Raw genomic sequence first — 24,432 nt, 5'->3', positions numbered from 1 at the left:
ATTCAAATTTCAATCATACTGTTTGAAGAAATAAAAAATAAAAATTCTAAAACTCAAATGGAATCTCAAGGGACCGCAGCTAGCCAAAATAACCTTGAAAAAGAACAAAGTTGGAGGCCTCACACTTCCTGATTTCAATATATACTACAAAGCAACAGTAATCAAAATAGTGCCATGCTGGCATAAAGACAGATACATAGATCAATTGAACAAAATAGAGAGCCCAGAAATAACTTCTCCACATTGGGCAAAAGACAGTCTCTTCTCAAATGGGAAAACTGGATATCTATAAGCAGAAAAATAAAGTTGGACCCTTATCTTACAACATACACAAAAAACTAACTCAAAATAAATTAAAGGTCTAAACATAAGAGCTAACAGTATACAATTCCTAGGAGAAAACTCAGGGTAATAAAATCTTTAGGCCATTGGATTTGGCAACAATTTCTTGGATATGATACTAAAAGCACAGGCAGCAAAAGCAAAAATAGACAAATGGATTTCATCAACTTAAAAACTTCTGCACAGCAAAGGAAATGAGAGAGAAAAACAAGGCAACCTATGGAATGGGAGAATATATTTGCAAACCATATATCTGATAAGTAGTTAATATCCAAAATATATAAAGAACTTCTACAACTAAACAACAATTTAAAAAACCTAATTAAAAACTGGGCAAAAGACTTGAATAGACATTTCTCCAAAAAAATAAATAGATGGACAACAAACATATTAAAAGATCCTCAACATCACTCATCATCAGAGAAATGCAGGTCAAAAGCACAATGAGATATTGTTTCACAACTGTTGGGATAGATATTATCAAAAAACCAGAAACTAACAAATATTAGTGAGTATGTAGAAAAGTACACTGTTAGTGGGAATGGAAAAGGGTGCAGTGGTCACAGGACTGGAAAAGGTCAGTTTTCATTCCAATACCAAAGAAAGGCAATGCCAAAGAATGTTCAAACTACTGCACAATTGCACTCATCTCACATGCTAGCAAAATAATGCTCAAAATTCTCCAAGCTAGGCTTCAACAGTACACAAACCAAGAAAGTCCCAAGTACAAGCTAGATTTAGAAAAGGCAGAGGAACCAGAGATCAAATTGCCAACATCCACTGGATCATCAAAAAAGCAAGATAATTCCAGAAAAACATCTATTTCTGCTTCATTGACTATGGTAATGCCTTTAACTGTGTGAATCACAACACACTGTGGAAAATTCTTCAAGAGATGGGAATATCAGACTACCTTAACTGCCTCCTGAGAAATCTATATGCAGGTCAAGAAGCAACAGTTAGAACTGGACATGGAACAACAGACTGGTTCCAAATTGGGAAAGGAGTACACCAAGCCTGTATATTGTCAACCTGCTCATTTAACTTATATGCAGAGTGCATCGTGTGAACTGCTGGGTTGGATGAAGCACAAGCTTCAAGACTGCTGGGAGAAATAGCAATAACCTCAGATATGCAGATGACACCACCCTTATGGCTGAAAGCGAAGAGGAACTAAAGAGCCTCTTGATGAGGGTGAAAGAGGAGAGTGAAAAAACTGGCTTAAAACTCCACATTCTAAAAACTAAGATCATGGTATCCGGTCCCATCATTTCATGGCAAATAGATGGGGAAACAATGGAAACAGTGGCAGACTTTATTTTCTTGGGCTCCAAAATCACTGAAGATGGTGACTGCAGCCATGAAATTAAAAGATGCTTGCTCCTTGGAAGGAAAGCTTTGACCAACCTAGACAGCATATTGAAAAGGAGAGACATTATTTTGCTGACAAAGGTCCATCTAGTCAAAGCTATGGTTTTTCCAGTAGTCATGTATGGATGTGAGAGTTGGACCACTAAGAAAGCTGAGCATGAAAGAATTGGTGTTTTTGAACTGTGGTATTTTGAACTCTTGAGAGTCCCTTGGAGTGCAAGGAGATCCAACCAGTCAATTTTAAGAAATCAGTCCCAAATATTCATTGGAAGGACTGATGCTGAAGCTGAAACTCCAATACTTTGGCCACCTGATGTGAGGAACTGACTCATTGGAAAAGACTCTTATTCTGGGAAAGATTGAAGGCAGGAGAAGGGGATAACAAAGGATGAGACTGTTGGATGGCATCACCGACTCCATGGAAATGAGTTTGAGCAAGCTCCAGGAGTTGCTGATGGACAGGGAAGCCTGGTGTGCTGCAGTTCACGGGGTCCCAGAGAGTCAGACACGACTGAGTGACTGAACTGACAAAAAGCTTAACATGGAATTACTATATGACCCAGCAATTCTACTGGTAGGAATACACCCAAATGAACTGAAATCAGGGACTTGAAGAGATATTTGTATCCCTTTTTCTCAAAAGGGGAAATTATCCTTGAAATTAATTCAACCCCTCAACAATGGATGGCATTCCAAGTTCCTCAACCTTGTCAGCAGTTTTTGCCCTTAAGACAAGCTCGGAAGGTAACAGAAACTTGAAACTCAAAGAAGTCCCTGAGTGACTTGGCAAAATCCACAACCCACATTGGGCAGATTTATCTGAGTCCCCCAGTTCAAATTCAAATACACCATGGTAAGCCTGTTCCTAACATCAAACAATGTCCTTTAAGTCCTGAGGGCTTAGCAAGAATTCAACCAATCATACAGGAATATAAGACACAAGACCTCATAGTTCCCTGCACTAGTCTCTGTACTATACCCATTCTCCCTATTAAGAAATCCCACAAAGAAGAATGGAGATTTGCCCAAGATTTGGGAGCTACTCGTAACACTGTCATTAACTGCTATCCAGTTGCCCTTGACCTTCATGCTCTTTTAATGGCAATTCCTACAGAGAGTAGTTTTTCACCATAATTGATCTCTGTAGCACCTTTTTCAGCATCTCTGTGGATTGTGAAAGTCAAATGTTATATGCTTTCATGTGGGAAGGACAATACACCTGGACATGTCAGAAGTCTAGACTGAAAGCCCTACTTTTTACAGATACTAAAAGCAGATTTAGCATCTGTCATTTTCCCATAAGTGCCCACCCTTTGCGATATGTTGATGACCTTCTTTTCTTCTCTTCCAAGGAAGCAAGTGAGCAAGCCAGCATCATCTCCTCAAGCTGTTAGCAACTGAATGTCATGAAGGTCTCCAAAGAGAAATTACAACTTGTTCAAACACAGGTCAAATACCTAAGATACCTGATCTCAGATAAAGGACTCCTTTTAGAACCTATTAGGATTCAAAGTGTCTTAAATTTCCCACAGCCACAGACCAAAAGACAACTTTAAAACATCTGGAGGGGGCGGTCCTAAGATAGCGGAGGAATAGGATAGGGAGACCACTTTCTCTTCCACAAATTCATCGAAAGATCATTTGAACACTGAGCAAATTCCACAAAAAAACTTCTGAATGCTGGCGGAGGACACCAGGCATCCAGAAAGGCAGCCCATTCTCTTCGAAAGGAGGTAGGACAAAATATAAAAGATAAAGTGAAAGTGATGTTGCTCAGTCGTGTCCAACTCTTTGAGACCCCATGGACACCAGGCTCCTCCGTCCATGGGATTTTCTAGGCAAGAGTACTGGAGTGGGTTGCCATTTCCTTCTCCAGGGAATCTTCCTGACCCAGGGATGGAACCCAGGTCTCCTGCATTATAGACAGACGATTTACCATCTGAGCCACCAGGGAAGTCCATAAAAGATAAAAAGAGAGACAAAAGAGTTAGGGACAGAGACCTGACCCAGGGAGGGAGTTATAAAGGAGGAGAAGTTTCCAAACACCAGGAAACCCTCTCACTGGCAGGTCTGTGGGGAATTTTGGAATCTCAGAGGGCAACATAAATGGGAAGAAAAAAAAAAGCCACAGATTATGTGCCTAACCACAACTCCCAGCAGAGAAGTAGCTCAGACGCTTGCATCCACCAGCAGCAAGTGGGGGCTGAACAGGAAGGTACGGGCTGCATTGCTTAGGGTAAGGACCAGGCCTGAATGTCCTGAGGATAATCTGAGGGAGCTAATGTGAGATAGCAACCCAAACTGTGAGATAGCAAGAAAGAGAGAGAAAAGAGAGAGAGAGAGAACTTTCCCATGAAAAGCTCTAACCTAAGGCACTGCCGGGCCGGCTCACAGAACAAAGGACTGAGCTAATACCAGAAGAGAGCTAGCCAGATGCGGACCAGCCTATCCCGCGCTGGAGGCAGAGAGGCAGGCGGGGACACCCAGAGCCAGAAGGCAAGGGGCAATCTCAGCCCCAGGGACAGCATCCTCTACCAAACTGCGAGTAGGCTCCCAGTTGCTAACCAAGTCTTCCTGGGATCCTGGATGGTTGACATCTGCCAGGAGGGCCGCAGCCAGAGATCAGCTCCCCAGAGGAGACACACAGCACACCTGAGATGACGCTTCCACTGCACACCCAGGAAACCAAGCAGCTGGGACCGGGGAGGTGATAAGATGCACCCCCGACCTAGGGAGAGTGTGCTCGCCAAGCACCTGGTTGCCTGAGTTGGTTGCACCTGGGAAGGGCACAAAACTCAGGCCCAACCAAGTCTGTGCCTTTGTGGAGTACCCAAGAACCTGAATTTGAGCAGCTTAGACCTGGGAAGTGCACGCAACCCAGGGCCCGCTTTAGACAGTTCCCCTGCAGAGCAACCTGGAGCCTGAGCAGTGTTGACTGGGAAAGCACACACACCAAGAGCAGGGGCCAACCCAGTGTGGCCGAGACACGGAGAGCACTCCCCACACATGCCACTGATATTTGTTTGCAGTATTCCTCCCCACCGACAGCACAACTGAACAAGTGAGCCTAAATAAGTGACCACCTTCACCACCTTGTGTCAGGGTGGAAATTAGACACTGTAGAGACTTGCAAACAGAGGAAGCCAAAATAAGCAAAGAAGAGGGAAGTGACAGGTGCAACAGATTAAAACCCTGTAGTTAGCACCAAATACATTGGAAAGGGCCTATAGACCTGGAGAAGAAGTATAACCTGGAAAAAGGAACCATCTGAAACTGAACTGACCCCACACTGCCCTCAACAGTTTCAGAGAAATTCCTAGATATATTTTATTATTATCATCTAAAAATTTTTTTTAATTTTTAAGATCATTATTACTCCTTTAATTTTCACTTTTATAACCTACTATTACCTTGCAAAAATAAAAAAAACCCTATTTTTAAAACAAATTTCATATTTTTTAAATAATTTTTGTGATTTTGCTTTGCTTTTTAATATTAAATTTTTGAGAGTCTAACCTCTACTCTAGATTTTTAATCGTTGCTTTTTGGTATTGGTTATCAATTTTGTACCTTTAAGAATCCAATCTTCAGTACCCATTTTTACTTAGGAGTGTGATTACTGGCTTGATTGCCCTCTCCCCCTTTTGACTCTCTGTTTTCTCCCCCAGGTCTTCTCTATCTCCTCCCTCCCCCTTCTCTTCTCTACCCAACTCTCTGAATCTCTTTGGGTACTCTGGGCTGTGGAGAACACTTAGAAAACTGATTATGGGCTAGATCTGTCTCTCTCCTTTTGATTCCCCCTCTTCTCCTCCTGGTCACCTCTATCTCCTTTCTCCCTCTTCTCTTCTCTGTGTAACTCTGTGAACCTCTCTGAATGTTCCAGACTGTGGAGAGCATATAGGGAATTGATTACTGGCTAGATTGCTCTCTCCTCTTTTGATTCCCCCTCTTTTCCTTCAGGTCACCTCTATCTCCCTCCTTCCTCTTCTCTTCTCCATGTAACTCTGTGAACCTCTCTGGGTGTCCCCCACTGTGGAGAATCTTTTCTCAATTAACCTAGATGTTTTATCATCAGTGCATTATGGATAGAGAAGTCTTGAGGCTACTTTAAGAATAATATTGAAAACCAGAGGTTGGAGGCTTAAATCCAAAGCTTTAGAACACCAGAAAACTCCTGACTCCAGGGAACATTAATTGACAAGAGCTCATCCAAAAGCTTCCATACCTACACTGAAACCAAGCTCCACCCAAGAACCAACAAGTTTCAGAGCAAGACATACCAAGCCAATTCTGCAATAACGCAGGAACATAACCCTAAGCATTAAAATACAGGGGGCCAAAAGTCACACCAAACCCATAGACACCTCAAAACTCACTACTGGACACTTCATTGCATTCCAGAGAAAAGAGATCCAGCTCTACCCACCAGAACACCGACACAAGCTTCCCTAACCAGGAAACCTTGACAAGCCACTCGTCCAACCCCACCCACAAGGAGGAACCTCCACAATAAAGAGGAACCACAAACTTCCAGCATTCAGACAGGCCACCCCAAACACAGTGATCTAAACAAGATGAAAAGGCAGAGAAATATTCAGCAGGTAAAGGAACAGATAAATGCCCACCAAATCAAACAAAAAAGGAGGAGATAGGGAGTCTAAATGTAAAAGAATTCAGAATAATGATAGCAAAAATGATCCAAAATCTTGAAAACAAAATGGATTTACAGATAAATAGTCTGGAGACAAGGACTGAGAAGACGCAAGAAATATTTAACAAGGACCTAGAAGAAATAAAAAAAGAGTCAATCAATAATGAATAATGCAATAAATGAGATCAAAAACACTCTGGAGAGAACCAACAGTAGAATAATGGAGGTAGAAGATAAAATGGTGGAAATAAATGAAGCAGAGAGGAAAAAAGAATTAAAACAAATGAGGACTACCTCACAGGCCTCTGGGACAATGTTAAACGCCCCAACATTTGAATCATAGGAGTCCCAGAAGAAGACAAAAAGAAAGGCCATGAGAAAATACTTGAGGAGATAATAGTTAAAAACTTCCCTATAATGGGGAAGGAAATAGCCACCCAAGTCCAAGAAATCCAGACAGTCCCAAACAGGATAAACCCAAGGTGAAACACCCCAAGACACATATTAATCAAATTAACAAAGATCAAACACAAAGAACAAATATTAAAAGCAGCAAGGGAAAAACAATAAATAACACACAAGGGGATTCCCATAAGGACAACAGCTGATCTTTCAATAGAAACTCTTCAGGCCAGAAGGAATTGGCAGGACATACTTAAGGTGATGAAAGAGAAAAACCCACAGCCCAGATTACTGTACCCAGCAAAGATCTCATTCAAATATGAAGGAGAAATCAAAAGCTTTACAGACAAGTAAAAGCTGAGAGAATTCAGCACAACTAAAACAGTTCTTCAACAAATGCTAAAGGATCTTCTCTAGACAGGAAACACAGAAAAGGTGTATAAAATCAAACCCAAAACAATAAAGTAAATGGCAACAGGATCATACTTATCAATGCCCCAACCAAAAGAAAAAGACTGGCTGAATAGATACAAAAATAAGACTCCTATACACGCTGTTGACAAGAGACCCACCTCAAAAAAAGGGACACATACAGACTGAAAGTGAAGGGCTGGAAAAACATATTTCATGAAAATGGAGACCAAAAGAAAGCAGGATTAGCAATACTCATATAAGATAAAATAGACTTTGAAATAAAGGCTGTGACAGGAGACAAAGAAGGATCAATCCAAGAAGAAGATATAACAATTATAAATATATACGCACCCAATGTAAGAGCACTGCAATATGTAAGGCAAATGCTAACAAGCATGAAAGGGGAAATTAACAATAACACAATAATAGTGGGAGACTTTAATACCCCACTCACACCTATGGATAGATCAACTAAACAGAAAATTAACAAGGAAACACAAACTTTAAATGATACAATGGACCAGTTAGACCTAATTGATATCTATAGGACATTTCACCCCAAAACAATGAATTTCACCTTTTTCTCAAGTGTACACAGAACCTTCTCCAGGGTAGATCACATCCTGGGCCATAAATCTAGTCTTGGTAAATGCAAAAAAACTGAAATCATTCCAAGCATCTTTTCTGATCACAATACTGTAAGATTAGATGTCAACTACAAGAAAAAAACTATTAAAAATACAAACATATGGAGGCTAAACAACACGCTTCTGAATAACCAACAAATCACAGAAGAAATCAAAATATGTATAGAAACGAATGAAAATGCAAACACGACAACCCAAAACCTATAGGATTCAGTAAAAGCAGTGCTAAGGGGAAGGTTCATAGCAATACAAGCTTACCTCAAGAAACAAGAGAAAAATCAAATAAATAGCCTAATTCTACACTAAAGCAACTATAAAAGGAAGAAATGAAGAACCCCAGGGTTAGCAGAAGGAAAGAAATCTTAAAAATTAGGGCAGAAATAAATGAAAAACAAACAAAGGAGACCATAGCAAAAATCAACCAAGTTAAAAGCTGGTTCTTTGAGAAGATAAATAAAAGAGACAAACCATTAGCCAGACTCATCAAGAAACAAGGGAGAAGAATCAAATCAACAAACTTAGAAATGAGAATGCAGAAATCACAACAGACAACACAGAAATACAAAGGATCATAAGAGACTACTATCAGCAACTATATGTCAATAAAATGGACAACTTGGAAGAAATGGACAAATTCTTAGAAAAGTATAACTTTCCAAAACTGAACCACGAAGAAGAAGAAAATCTTAACAGACTCATCACAAGCACGGAAATTGAAACTGTAATCAAAAATCTTCCAGCAAACAAAAGCCCAGGTCCAGACAGCTTCATAGCTGAATTCTACCAAAAATTTAGAGAAGAGCTAACACCTATCCTACACAAACACTTCCAGAAAATTGCAGAGGAAGGTAAACTTCCAAACTCATTCTATGAGGCCACCATCACCCTAATACCAAAACCTGACAAAGATGCCACAAAAAAAGAAAACCACAGGCCAATATCACTGGTGAACACAGACGCAAAAATCCTTAACAAAATTCTAGCAAACAGAATCCAACAACATATTAAAAAGATCATACATCATGACCAAGTGGGCTTTATCCCAGGGATGCAAGGATTCTTCAATATCTGCAAATCAATCAACATAATACACCACATTAACAAACTGAAAGATAAAAACCATATGATTATCTCAATAGATGCAGAGAAAGCCTTTGACAAAATTCAACATCCATTTATGACAAAAAACCCTCCAGAAAGCAGGCATAGAAGGAACATACCTCAACATAATAAAAGCCATATATGATAAACCCACAGGAAACATTATCCTCAATGGTAAAAAATTGAAAGCATTTCCCCTAAAATCAGGAACAAGACAAGGATGCACACTCTCACCACTACTATTCAACATAGTTTTGGAAGTTTTACCCACAGCAGTCAGAGAAGAAAAAGAAATAAAAGGAATCCAGATTGGAAAAGAAGCAAAACTCTCACTGTTTGCAGATGACATGATCCTCTACATAGAAAACCCTATCAATGAATATAGTAAAGTTGCAGAATATAAAATTAACACACAGAAATCCCTTGTATTCCTATACACTAACAATGAGAAAAGAGAAAGAGAAATTAAGGAAACAGTTCCATTCACCATTGCAACAAAAAGAATAAAACAGGAAGAAATCTACCTAAAAAAACAAAAGATCTATATATAGAAAACTATAAAACACTGATGAAAGAAACCAAAGATGACACAAATAGATGGAGAAATATACCATGTTCATGGATTGGAAGAATCAATATAGTGAAAATGAGTACACTACCCAAAGCAATTTATAGATTCAATGCAATCCCTATCAAGCTACCAATGGTATTTTTCACAGAACTAGAACAAATAATTTCACAATTTGTATGGAAATACAAAAAACCTTGAATAGCCAAAGCAATCTTGAGAAAGAAGAATGGAACTGGAGGAATCAACCTGCCTGACTTCAGGCTCTACTACAAAGCCACAGTCATCAAGACAGTATGGTACTGGCACAAAGACAGAAATATAGATCAATGGAACAAAATAGAAAGCCAAGAGATAAATCCACATACCTGTGAACACCTTACCTTTGACAAAGGAGGCAAGAATATACAATGGAGAAAAGACAATCTCTTTAACAAGTGGTGCTAGAAAAACTGGTCAACCACTTGTAAAAGAATGAAACTAGAACACTTTCTAACACCATACACAAAAATAAACTCAAAATGGATTAAAGATCTAAATGTAAGACCAGAAACTATAACACTCTTAGAGGAAAACATAGGCAAAACACTCTCTGATATAAATCAAAGCAGGATCCTCTATGACCCACCTCCAAGAGTAATGGAAATAAAAGCAAAAATAAACAAATGGGACCTAATTAAACTTAAAAGTTTTTTCACAACAAAGGAAACTATAAGCAAGGTGAAAAGACAGCCTTCAGAATGGGAGAAAATAATAGCAAACAAAGCAACTGACAAAGAATTAATCTAAAAAATATACAAGCAACTCCTGCACCTCAATTCCAGAAAAATAAAGGACCAATCAAAAAATGGGCCAAGGAACTTGGCCAATGAGTCAACTCTTTGCACGAGGTGGCCAAAGTACTGGAGTTTCAGCTTTAGCATCATTCCTTCCAAAGAAATCCCAGGGCTGATCTCCTTCAGAATGCACTGGTTGGATCTCCTTGCAGTCCAAGGGATTCGTAAGAGTCTTCTCCAATACCACAGTTCAAAAGCATCAATTCTTTGGCGCTTAGCCTTCTTCACAGTCCAACTCTCACATGCATACATGACCACAGGAAAAACCATAGCCTTGACTAGATGGACCTTTGTTGGCAAAGTAATGTCTCTGCTTTTTAATATGCTATTTAAGTTGGTCATAACTTACTACTCAGACATTAAAAAGGATGCATTTGAATCAGTTCTGATGAGGTGGGTGAAACTGGAAACTATTATACAGAGTGAAGTCAGAAAGAAAAACACCAATACAGTATACTAACACATATATATGGAATTTAGAAAGATGGTAACAATGACCCTATATGTGAGACAGCAAAAGAGACACAGATGTAAAGAACAATCTTTTGGACTCTGTGGGAGAAGGTGAGGGTGGGATGATTTGAAAGAATAACATTGAAACATGTATATTATCATATGTGAAACATACTGCCAGTCCAGGTTTGATGCATGAAACAGGGTGCTCAGGGCTGGTGCACTGGGATGACCCTGAGGGATGGGATGGGGAGGGAGATAGGAGGGGGGTTCAGGATGGGGAACACATGTACACCCATGGCTGATTCATGTCAATGTATGGCAAAATGCACCACAATATTGTAAAGAAACTAGCCTCCAATAAAAATAAATTAATTAATTAAAAAAAAAAGTCCACCAGCCTAAAATAAATAAATAAAACATCTTGAGCTGACCAAACACTTTTAGTTGCCCAGCCTCTTTATTCATTGCTCAAAGCTCAAAGACAAGATCCTCTAGAATAGGAAGAAAACATCTTTATGGCTCCAGAACCTGAGAAGTGGACTTTGTTGTCTCCTGCTTTAGGCCATTCTAATTATCAGCTTCCCCCTTTCTACCTCATGTACAAGAGCAGAGAAATGCGTTAGGATTGCTCATTCAAAGGCACAGAGGTCAACACCAATCTCTTGGCTATGACACTCAACAATCGGACCTGTGGCCAGAGGTCTGCCTCCATGCATAACAGCTATTTCAGAAGCAGCAGCCTTTACAACATAACTGAGGAAATGGTTACTGTCTCTCCACTTATCATCTATGTTCCCCCATGCAACAGGAGGCTTGCTCAATTCTCATCACACTCAATACCTTTCTGCAAGCTGTCTTACCCCATATGAAATATCATTACTAACTTGTGACATAACCCTGCTACAACAAGCTCAACCTTGCAACTCTTCTCCCTTTACATAGTGGCAAAACTACTCATTACTGTCTGATCCTAACTGGTCAGTTATTAACCCTTAGCATGGCACCCCACTCCAGTACTCTTGCCTGGAAAATCCCATGGATGGAGGAGCCTGATAGGCTGCAGTCCATGGGGTCGCTAGGAGTCAGACAGGACTGTGCGACTTCACTTTCACTTTTCACTTTCATGCATTGGAGAAGGAAATGGCAACCCACTCCAGTATTCTTGCCTGGAGAATCCCAGGGACGGAGGAGCCTGGTGGGCTGCCGTCTCTGGGGTCGCACAGAGTCGGACACAACTGAAGCGACTTAGCAGCAGCAGCAGCAGCAGCAGCAGTGACTTACAACTTCCTTATGAGTCACCAAATCTGCCCAAGAGTCATTTCCTGAATATCTCCCTGTTGCTCAAATGTGGTCTAACTCTTTGACACTGACTCTTTGAAGTAAGCATTGGAGATTAAAAATTCTCCCCAACAAGGAACATGATTTTATGGCACAGGTCCATCCCAGTGATATGGGACAAAGCAAACCTCTAAGTTGTTTGGAAATGCTTTTAGAGAATGATCTTGATCAAAAGGGTGATATGTGAAATAAAATGGAGTCATTTATGTCAAGGGGTTTTAAAATGAAGCCAAAAGGCCATTCAAGAGTTAGACCTTATGTACGTCTCACCAGGTGGAACCATGAACTTAAGAACTGGGCCACACCACAGACAGTCCAAGGACTCTGCAAGAACACTGACAACTTGTCACAGTAATGAATTCTTATCTCCCTCCAGTGATAGCCTTAGCCATCAATCATGTTTCGCCAACTAAATTCTGCCTTCAGCTCCCTCTAAAATTCTTTGTAATGCAAACCTCCCTTCTTTGCCATTAAAAACCCCTTTTACTCCCTAGCAGACAATGTTGATATTGCTACCCAAATCTGGATGTACTGAATTGCAATTCTTTGATCCCAAATAAATGATTTGTGTTTGATTATTTCCTGCTAGGTTTCTTCAGGCTGGCAAGTACAAAGAATAAATCTGTGCTACTCACACATCAGTCTCTTGGCTTTATCAATATGAAATTTTTACAAACCAAAGAAAATATGCCATTTTTGCTTATTATCTCTCTCTTCAAAATCCCTAGTATCATCTTCCAAGCTGAACAACTACATCTGTAATAATTTTTTTTAAGTATAACTAATTTACAATGTTGCGTTAGCTTCAGGTATACAGCAAAGTGATTCAGTTATACAGTCTTTTTTTTCAGATTATTTTCCATTATAGGTTATTATAAGACATCAAATATAGTTTCCTGTGTTATACAGTAGCTCAGTGGTAAATAATCCCCCTGCCAATGCAGGAGACATGGGTTTGATCCCTGGATTGGGAAGATCCCCTGGAGAAGGAAGTGGCAACCCATTCCAGTATTCTTGCCTGGGAAATCCCATGGGTAGAGGAGCCTGGCAGGCTAAAGTCCATTGGGTGGCAAACAGTGAGACACTACTTAGCAACTAAACAAAACAAGGTCCATCCATCTTGCTGCAAATGACATTATTTCATTTTTTTATGGCTGAGTTTCCACTGTGTATAAATACATATTCTTTATCCATTCCTCTGTTACTGGACCTTAGGTAGCTTCCATGTCTTGGCTAAATAGTGCTGATATGAACACTGAGGTGCATGTATCTTTTCAAATTAAAGTTTTCTCTGGATACACACCCAGGAATGGAACTGCAGAAGCATATGGTAGCTCTATTTTTATTTTTTAAGGAACTTTCATACTGTTTTTCCATAATGGTTGTACCAACTAACATTCCTACCAACAGTGTACAAGGATTCCCTTTTTTCCACACTGTGTCCAGCATTTATTACTTTTAGACTTTTTAATGATGGCCAACTGACTGCTGTGAGGTGATACTTCACTGTAGCTTTGATCTGCACTTCCCTAATAATTCGTGATATTGAGCATATTTTCATGTGCCTGTTGACCACCTATATGTCTTCTTGGGAGAAATGTTTGTTGAGGCCTTTTGCTGATTTTTTTAATTAGGTTGTTTCTTGATATTAAGCTGTTTGTGAATTTTGGAAATTAACCCCTCACTGGTAGCACTGTTTGCAAATATTCTATCCTAGTCTACATGTAGTCTTTTCATGTTGTTTATGGCTTCCTTTGTTGAGCAAAAGCTTTTTAAGTTTAATTAGGTTCCATTTATTTATTTTTGTTTTTATTTCCCTTACTCTAGGAGATAGGTCCAAAAAGATACTTCTGTGATTTATGTTGAAGACTTGTTCTGCCTATGTTTTCCTCTAGGAGTTTTATGGTATCCAGCCTTAGCACTTTAATCTATTTTTATTTTATTTTTGTATATGGTATTAGAGAATTAAACAACTATATCTGAATGTGAGTCTATTATCTTCATTAATAGAAATAATTAACAGGGAAATCTAATACAAAAGATCACAGGCATATGGGGTCTCAGAAAGATCAAAGAATACACCCTTGAATTTACTTTCGTTTACAAACTGTTTCCTGGCAGACATGTACTTCTCCATATAAAGTCAAATTCTAACAATGAGAACTACTTAACTATATTGTTGGATTCAAAAGATTGCTACAAACTCACCTCATATACAGCAAGATCTATACCTGCATAAGGTATGATGCCTAATAAATTGGGAACATAACCTTTGTAAAAAGCTCCCATGCCTTCATATTTCAATATCTTCTTGGCACAATCAAACATTCCAGAGTATTGTCCAGTTTTGCCTACAGCCAGCCTGGTTTTCAGAACCTGGTTATGAAAGAATATAACAAATACTATTATTCACACTAATGCTATCATCATAGAATTTGAAAGAAGTAATTTTACAGAGAACAAATACCTAGCATATATTGTCACTCAAATGACTGTCCAATTTGTTGATGTGTAAGAAACTCTTACACAGTATCTCTCTTGAGGGTCTAAGACCAGAGACAAGAAGATGCTTTAGTTTAAATAGAATCTGAATTAGGGAGTGGCAGAGGAAACAGAGATAATCTATTGATATCTTAACAAAACTGTGACAAATTAGATATGGAGGAAGGGGGAAGGATGACTCAAGAGTTTCTAGCATGGAACTCAGGATGTGGCCAGCAGGATAGAGGGAAGGTGATGCTATTAACTGAGGTGGAGGATGTAAGAGGAAGCTTAGATATTAATTAGGATATCTTTTGAGGGATGTGTGGAGTAATATGAACAATAATATTAAGATGCTTGAAAGGAAAGCTATATTAACATACATACCATAAAGATGAAAATTAACGGTATTTCTTAGGTCTTTTCAGTTATTAAAAAACCCTTTGTCATATCAATAGATATCCACATCTGTAATATTATTTTTACCCTAAAGGAGGAGTTGGTGAACTTTTTCTATAAAGTGAATATTTTAGTTTCTGCAGGACTAAAATACCAGGTCTCTGAGGCAAATTCTTTGGTTTTGTATTTTGTTGTTTTGTTTTTTAAACCACCTTTGAAAGGTAAAAATGCAAAAACCAAAAAAAAGGCTGTACAAAATAGTTCACAGATCCATGGTTTGCTAATCTATGCTCTATTGGAAGGATGTCCAGTTAGGATTACCATCACCTAATCTAATTCTAAGGTTCCATTATAAAATTTATGGTACAGAAACTCTTTAGAGAGAATTGGGTGTTCTAATTCTTACTAACACTATTGCAACCAGCCTTCAAGATAAACCCCAACTCTCCCAGCCTCCTGGTATTTATACCATATGTATCCCCTTCCACAGTCTACCAGGGGCAGTCTGTGCAACCTACAAAGTAGAGCAGATATGACCAAAGAGTGCAATTTCCATCTTGGGTGTTCTCTTTGATAACTGATTTGGAAAAAAATACAGCTACCATGTTATAAGGATACACAGCATCCTATGGAGAGGCCCATGCAATAAGGAACTGATATCTTCAACCAATAGCTATGGAGCCCTGGCAATACACACATGAATAAACTTAAGAGGAAGTCCATCCCCCATTGATACCTGCAGGGACTGCAGCCCTGGCTGACACCCTGACTGCAGGTTGTGAGAAATCCTGAACCAGAGGCCAGACTCCTGACCCCACAGAAACTGTGACCCCACAGAAACAGTTTAAATGATAAATATGTTTTAAACTGTTAATTTTGGGATAACCTATTATGCAGCAATAGATAAAAATACAAACACCATTAATACAAAAGACTTCACAACAGTACTTACCTCCATAGGATAAATAAAAGTCTGTGCAGTTGCTCCAGCCATGGAACCAGATACAAATCTCTCAAAGGTTCCTATTTTCTGTCCTTCCTCAGTAAGCAACTTCTTGTACTGTGTAAATGAAGTTTTAAATGTGCATTAATATTTGCTATACAATGAACTGCGTTCTTCCCCTCTTTCTCCCTCCCACCCCCCACCCCAGATTCATATTTTGAAACTGCATTAACCTCCAATGCATGGTATCTGGAGATGGCGCCTTTGGGAGAAATTATGGTCTGATCATGAGATTGGGCCCTCATGACAGGGTTAATGTTCTTACAAGAGACATCAGAGAGCTCTTTACCTTTCTCCCACATACATGTTCAATCTCATCCTCCCTCCCTCCCCTTCACTTTTCTCTGCCTCTTCCTTTCTGTCTATCTCCCCCCTCACCCAACACGCATACACCAAAGAAAGGCCATGTGCACAGACAGTGAAAGGGTGGCCATCTGCAAGCCAAAATGACAGCCCTCACCAGAAACCGAAGCACCTTGATGACAGATTCCCCAGCTCTAGAACCATGAGAAATAAACTTCCATTCTTTAAACCACCCAGCATATGGTGCTCTGTTATGGCAGCCCAAGCTAAGACAAAATACCAAAATACAAATCAGCTCCTAGAAACCAATTAATTGACAATGCGATGTTTCTCAAAATGCACACACTGCATTAACAGTATCTAACAGAAAAGCAAGGCTTGAATGCCAATAGACTCATTTACTGGAGAGTGATTTTCAAGTTAGAATTCCACAAAACACAGATGGTCCACAGAGGTGACCCTGTAGCTCCTTTGCTGAAACAGAATCACAGCATTCTTCTCCAAATGCATAGGTTAATAAAGTCTCACAGCTTTTAGATACTGTCCCCATGGTTTTCACCAGTACAAATAAATCAGTAACAAACACATAATAAAACAACTTAGAAAAAACAGTTTTTGTAGATAATACGTATGATTACACTAACAAAACAACCCCAGACCCCACCAGTATTGGCCCACCAGTACTAAAGCAAGTGACAAGGCTCATCCGGCCATGGGTGGAAGTCTGGCACAAGTGCAGCCAAAATATTGATGGGGCAGGATGTTAATATCATGGGCTCCAAAGGCAGGCAGACCTGAACAGGAACCCTGAACATACAACTATATGGCTCTGAGTAAGTTCACAAACATACCCAAACTGCAGGTGCCTCATCTGTGATAACAATACCTATACCAAATGGGGTTGTTGAAAGAATTATTAGGTAACACATATAACACAGCACAGTGCTGGGCAAATGTTCAATAAACATTGTTGTTGTTATTACTATTATTATCATTATCATCTTTATACAGCTTGGAGAGAAAACCTCTGCCCAAATTAGACTGTGGTTAGAAGCCAAGCAAATCAGATTCTTTCTCCTAGAATTGTGACATGGGTCTACACATGTAATTAGGCACTGATACCAGAGGGAGAAATGGACAACGTGACAAAGAAGCAGACACACGGAGAAGGGACAGGTCAGCGAGGTTCCACTTCTGCACTCCCTAAGGTTCCTCCCCTTAATGCCCCAGGCATCCCCACAGTGACCCCTACCGCCACCCCGACCTGGCTTTCCTGAGCCAGCCAGAGTTCAATTCCTTAAAATCAGAAGAACTTAGTGCAAAATTACAGGAATACTTTGTCCTAGTAAAGTTGTGCTTCTCTGCTCATGATAAAAATTGAATACAATTTCAAAAAGTTCCCCAAATGGCAGATATCTGCCTCCCCCAAAAGTCAATGTTTCTATGGGCTCTATTTCTTGAACTACATCATAATGTTAATAACCAAAACTCCTCTTCTGCATAGGCCCTATTAATTTTCCTGTATGTTAGATCATCACAATCATTAAATACAATTTATCGACAACCATCCTGCATATGAATAGGAACCTTGAAGATGTATCTTTTACATACTGTACCCCAACCCAAAGCACCCATCAAAAGGACTCAGTAAATACTTAGTGCCTGGTAGAGAATAAATATTTTAAGAGTACGGGTTTGGGGCTTTTGCACCCCAAAACATGCCATGCACAAAGGGAAGAGTTGAGGACAGAGATACAGGGTTAGGCAAGGTGACAAGGGCTTAACCCTATGTCACCAAGCTTAGTTTCTACCCCAGGGATGTGCTGTCAGGTGACAGAGGCTTTAAGAGGCTTGCTCAAGGCCACAGAATTTGACTTTTTCAAAGGAGGTTTAGATGGGCTCTCAAAGCCATTCAAAACCTTTTCAGGATTTCAATTTATTTCCTTTCTTTCTTCCAATTTGTTTTTCTTTCCATCCACCCTATCCATGTCAACGCTCTCTCCATTTGTCAGAATATCAATATTTCAACCTTCTCCATTCCATTCTCCTCCAGCTTCCAGTACCACTTCCTCCCTCATTCTAAAAAAAAAAAAAAAAAAAAGTCCTTTCTTGGGAACTCAAGAAAGAACAAAGAGGCCATCAGGCAAGGATATCTTGGTATTTTTGTCCACTTCCCGCAGAATCACCCACATTCACTTCTTCCTAAGCTGACATGAGAAGAGTTCTCCATGCAGTCAAAGGCAAATCCTGCCACAATCTGGATAACATTTCTTCCCCCGCCCTTCCACTCCTACCCGACACACATACTTTCCCTGAATACCTGCAACACTTATCTAACTGTCTCACTTATATTTTTTAACTTCCTTCTTTGTACTGACATGCTTCCTTCAGCCACAGGCATGCCATGAAAACAAAATATCAAAATCCAACATCCTTCCATTCTCACTCTCTCCCTTGTCTTTTCTCCTCCCTTTCATTGAAGGTAAATTCCTAACAAAGGTGTCTACTGTCCAGTTTTCTTCGCCTCCCATTCCCTTTAGCTCATCTCAACTGGTTTCTCACCTCACTACTTCTCTGAAACATTTATACCAAGTTTTCCTATCCCTGAGGTGATAAATCCTAAAAGATAAAACTTTTTATCATATTTCCTACCCTTCATGAAAGTCTCTTCTTCCTCTGACTCCTAGGCCATCACTTTCTATGAATTCCTTTCTGTCCCCTTGGCTGCTCCTTCTCAGTCTCCTTTGCAGGTTTCTCCTTCTACTTCTCCCTGGGCCTATCCCCAGAACTCTTCACATTCTGTAAGTCTTCTTGAGTGATCTATTCCAAAGCCTTCACCTCAATAACAACCTATCAGAGATCAAAGGTCCTATTGTCTACTCCTTCTACATGTTACAGAAAGAGCTAAAGCCCAGCCTGTGCAAAATGCAACCTGTCATTTGATCTCAAGATTGATTCTTCTTGTCTTTTCTGCGTATTTGGTTGCTCAAGTTAGAAATCAGAAATCATTCTTGATTCTTCTTTTTCACCTCCACATCCACTCAGTGAGTTCTGTTGTTTCTATTTCCCCAAATATTTTTCAGTTCACATCAGTTTTTTGCCAATCACTGCAGCCACTGCCTTATACTGATACTCATCATTTCCTACCTGAATCCCTGAATTATTTCCTTAAATAGTCTTCCTGCCTCCAATAGAGCCTCACTCTCTTCCAACACCTCTACTTTCCAGGTTGATCTTACATGCAAATACACTCATTCCACTTCCCTACATAGGACACTTCAGTAATGTCCTCCCCACGGATAAAATCCAGACTCCCATCACATCTGGCTCCTGCCTATCTCTCCAGCCTGTTTTCATCAACATCTTCCTGGACATCCACTCCATGACACTTGAGCCCAGTGAAACTTCAGCTTCCTTAGTGAATGATGCTCTCCCATGCCTACATTTCTGTCCACGGGCTGCCACTTCTGTGCAAAATACCCATCTTTCCTTTCATCTTAATGAACTTAAGACTGAGGGCAACCTTGGGCTCCAAACCCAGCTCTGGCAGTTCTTTGTTTTCATTCATTCAACAGGGATTTTCCGGAACTGGGAATATACACTGAAAACAAATACTGCCTAAGGAAGCTCACAGTCCTGAATTCAATACTGAATTCTGATGAAAGTTCTAACAGAGGAAAACACAGGGAAGGTTTCCTGGAGGAAATAACTCTCCAGTAAAGTGCTGAATCATGTTTACCACCGTAAGACCTAGAGAAAGAGGAATGGGATGTGTGCGTGTGTGTCTGTGTGTGTGTGTCTGTGTGACTAGAGGAGGGGTGGTGGAGGGATGACTGTGAAGTACCCCTGGGATATCTAGGTGGAGATGCACAGATATGCAGTGCACAGGTGGATGTGTAGGTACTAAGAGGAATAGAAAAATGCTAGAAGGGAAGGCAGTTAGAATACAGATGGCAGCTGAAACCATGAGAACACACCACGACACTGCCTCCCTGATCCTGATAAAATCACACTGTTATACCAGTGAGAACCAAAATGGACCACCACTTTATCCTCTGTTGATGTGTTTAAGACATCTACCTACCAGGCTGACACTATCCTTTTCTCCATTTTTCTAAACTGTTAGTTTTTCAATGAAACAAAACCTATTTGAATCCAGAAGGGAGCTAGCTAGGTACTCTGGGAAATTTGAGAATATGTATGGCATAATAGTTATCCCAAAGTAGTTTACAATTCACTGGGGAAAAGAATGGGTTGTCTATTATCCAATGGAAAACTGAATATTCCATAATATAGTATTCTAAGGAAGTCAGGCAGCTGAGGCATCAGTTTTGGTTGGGATGCTTAGGAAATGCTTCTAATAGGAAGCTGGACTTAACAGAGCCCTGAGGGATAAACAGACTTACACCAGGGAGAGAAAATAAACAGGCAAAACAGGCCCCAGAGACCACCACAAGGACACTGCACCACCTTGCGCAGAGAGCTGTCTCCTGATCTCTAAGAAAAGTTATCATGCAGAAATTAGAATACTGTGAAGAGCACCCAGAAAGGAGTCTGGCTGGATGGAAGCAGAGGATGCCTGTTGGTGGTGTCCAAAGTGAAAATTAGCCACGTAGCATAAAGTGTAACACACATATCTGCTTACACTAATACAAACTTCTACAAATACTGACTTCCTGCCTACGGAATAATGGTTTTATTAATATACTTCAATATTTGTTTTAGGCTCTGGCTTTCCTATCATAAAATCCAGTATGTGGTCAGAATAACCTACAGGTATCTAAAATGTAAGCCCTAACTCATGATTTCATAGAGGGAAAATATCCTTCCCAATGACAGGCTATAATTTAAGTCATAGAGGCTAGATTTTTTTCAATTTTTTTCTTTGCTTCTCTATTTTTTAAGCCAAGGAAAGACTCCTCTAGACTTTGTAACCTTCTCAAGAGTATTCTGTTGCTCAAGAACTAAACACTAAAAAAAAAAAAAAACAAAAAACTAAACACTCTCAAAAATAATCAAAAATCTATTTGAAATAATACAACATATAAGGTGGAGTTAAATTTCAAGGTTCTTATTATCTATGGTTAACAATGACAAAAGAAATCATGGAAAGAATAATTTTGTGCATGCTTAACTAGACAACTCTGCTACGGACCATATAGAGAAGCCAATTCTAAAATCCACTAGTGTATTTCCTTTTAACATCAAATTAACAGAAAGGTTAATTCAGAAGTAAATCACATTCATTCATTTACTCATTCACTCACTCATTCAACACTTATTGAAGACTTATCACATGCCAGGCTCTGTCCATGTGCTAGAGTGCATGGAGAAGCAGCCAAGCCCCCAACTGATGGAGCTTTCATTCTAAATTCAACTCAGTTTTATAGCAATGTCAGATTACACAAAGGATCTGAACTTAAAAGTTTTCCTTCCAGATTCTGGATGGGGACACTTTCATAAAAACTTATGTTCATGTGCAACTTCTATTCTGAATTCAAAATGAGTAAGCTAAAATCTTGCATTTCCTTTAAGAGCTACTTAGAAAACACAAAAACCTTTCTGATATAAGTAATATGAAATTCAGAATCCCAGAATTTAGTGTGGAATCTCTAAATTAATCTAATCTCCTGTAACAGAAATTCTTCATAGAGTATATGTGGAAAATTATCAGGTATTAAAATAATAATCTAATATTTTAGGTATTTTAATTGTTATTGAATCAGTTTGACTCCTCCTTGTTAACAAATTCCATAGATGATAACTATTACCTGTTCATACGCCCAGAACTTAACAGCTGTCTCAGGAGCAATTTTAATGACATTTGTACCATTTCCTCTCCAAAGCGAGCGGATACCTCCTTCTTTCACCATCTGTTGAAAGCCGCCATATATGTTCATTTTCGCTGATTTTGATCCATGGACCTAAAAATAAAGCAAAATGATATAAAATACTGTTGAGATACTATCATTACTATTTCTAAAGCAGCAATACAACCACTCTCTTTCCTTCAATACTATTTATTACTACAAAAAGATGTATTTGAAAATATAGAAGGTTGAGAAAATATATAATGGGAAGAACTATTACCACCATTGTAGAAGCCTGACTCTAAGAAAAATTGATATTCTCATTTTGGGAAAGCAGAGAAGACATGATCGAAATTAAAATCATGAACAACACTCATAAGATAAAATGAACCAACTTAATACTTATTAGGCTATGAAACACCCTTTGGCATATGAGCAAGTTCAATGTAAGAAAAATTAGAAAAATATAGTGAAGGCAATATATTATTCCTCCCCTCTGAGAAATAAGACAGACATGAAATATAAATAGGACTGAAAACAATTTGGATATTATGTTTATCAGAACCATAGAGACTAGGATATACATAGCCTGACACCAAAAACAAAACCTGTACATTCCATGGCTTATCTTGAGGTATCATGTGTGAACTCTTGACCCCGAGACTATCAATAAATTACCTGACTCGTACTACCAATGTCATAGTTGTTTAAATAAACTAGACCCTATGCTTGCCTCTATCTAAAACTGATTACATATAATAAACCCCAAATAAAGAAGTCAGCTATCCTTTTTTGTTTTTATTTTGCATTGGGATATAGCCAATTAGCAATGTTGTGATACTCTCAGGTGAACAGCAGAAGGAATCAGCCATACATTCACATGTATCCATTCTCCTCCAAATTCCCCTCCCATCCAGGCTTCTACATAACATCGAGCAGTTCCATGTGCTACCAGGAGCAGTAGGTCCTCATTGGCTTTCCATTTTAAATATAGCAGTGCGCCACACGTCCATCCCAAGCTCCCTAACTATCCCTTCCCTCTGGCAACCATAAGTTTGTTCTCTAAGCCTGTGAATCTCTTCTTGTTTTGTAAGCAAGCTCATTGTATAATTTCTTTTTAGATTCCACATTTAAGGGAAGTCATACAGTATATCTCCTTCTCTGTCAAAAGTCAGCTATTCTTCTGATTGTTTCAGCTTACACAAAATGAGTCACTACTACATTAAAAAAAAAAAAAAAAAGATCGGAGGGGCTGAAGATTAAACGTTAGCCACGAGGGCAGTATGTGATGTAGTCACAATAAAAACCCTCAACATCAAAGACTTAGGTGAGCTTCCTTGACCAGTGTGCAACTCTGTGCATGTTGTCACAGGCTGATGCCAAGAAATAACACACTGTGACTCTTCGGGGAGAAAACAACAGAAATTCTGCATTTGACTCTTCCATGGACTCAGCCCTATGTTCTTTGCTCCTTGGCTGATTGTAATCTGTATCTTTAGCTATAATAAACCATAACCATAAGTATAAAACCTTAAAGTGAGTTCTGTGAATTACTGAATCCAAAGGTACTTTGAGAAACTTTCTGAACTTGTAGGAAATAAAGTCAAAATATATCCATTTTATTTTAAATAAACTGCACAGTAAAATATGACAAAGGAAAGATGAAAGCTTATTCAAAATTTCTCAGCCAATTTACTACCATTCCTAAAAACAAAAATACATGCTGATTCTCTCTCCTTTCTTTTTAAAGTAGTATCGTTACCCCTAAATATATTTTGAGATGTAGATATATTCTAGATGAATTCTCGTTGAAAATATTGTCAGAAATCATTCTGTACAGAAATCTAAGGACAAATACAAAAGTACTGACCACAGGAACAATAATACAATTTTTTAAAAACCTTCTTAAAGCAACTACTATATTCTAGGGGGGTATTCCAGCCTACCAGGCATTTTCCCATAACTTACATTGTTTAATGTTTTTACCACTCTTGCTAGATAGTCTTGCTCCCATTCTAGAATGAAAGAAAATGAAGCCTCAGGGGTTTCAGGCAGTATGAGAAATATAGTCAAAAACACTCCATTCCTTGTCTAATTTGTTGTGAGGGAAAAGTTATTCAACTCTCTGAGCCAGATAATATGAGGATAAAATCCCCTGGCTGCATTATTAGATTAAATGGGTTACCATAATGAGCACCAACCAGCCAGGGTTACACTGCTAGTAAATAGCAAAGTCAATCTATAAAACCAGGTCCCTTCTGCTAACCTCAGATTTAGAATAACTTTTTAAATTACATCCTTGTTCCAACA

At 39.1% G+C, this 24,432-nt stretch overlaps 1 protein-coding gene across 1 annotated transcript in view; it reads right to left on the bottom strand.

The window, feature by feature from the left end:
* LOC102268125 (mitochondrial adenyl nucleotide antiporter SLC25A24) overlaps positions 1 to 24,432 on the bottom strand; it is a 57,799-nt gene that overhangs the window by 5,280 nt on the left and 28,087 nt on the right. Inside the window, exons 6-8 of the mRNA XM_005891335.2 lie at positions 22,084 to 22,236; positions 15,959 to 16,066; positions 14,335 to 14,502 (exon numbers count right to left, since the gene is read on the bottom strand). Of these exons, the coding sequence (XP_005891397.1) occupies positions 14,335 to 14,502; positions 15,959 to 16,066; positions 22,084 to 22,236 (429 nt within the window). The remainder of the gene's footprint in view (positions 1 to 14,334; positions 14,503 to 15,958; positions 16,067 to 22,083; positions 22,237 to 24,432) is intronic.

This window comes from Bos mutus, chromosome 3 (genome assembly GCF_027580195.1).
Source record: "Bos mutus isolate GX-2022 chromosome 3, NWIPB_WYAK_1.1, whole genome shotgun sequence".
NCBI classification, from domain to species: domain Eukaryota; kingdom Metazoa; phylum Chordata; class Mammalia; order Artiodactyla; family Bovidae; genus Bos; species Bos mutus.
The sequence above is the reverse complement of the archived record's forward strand: the minus strand, read 5'-3'. Positions and strand labels throughout refer to the sequence as shown.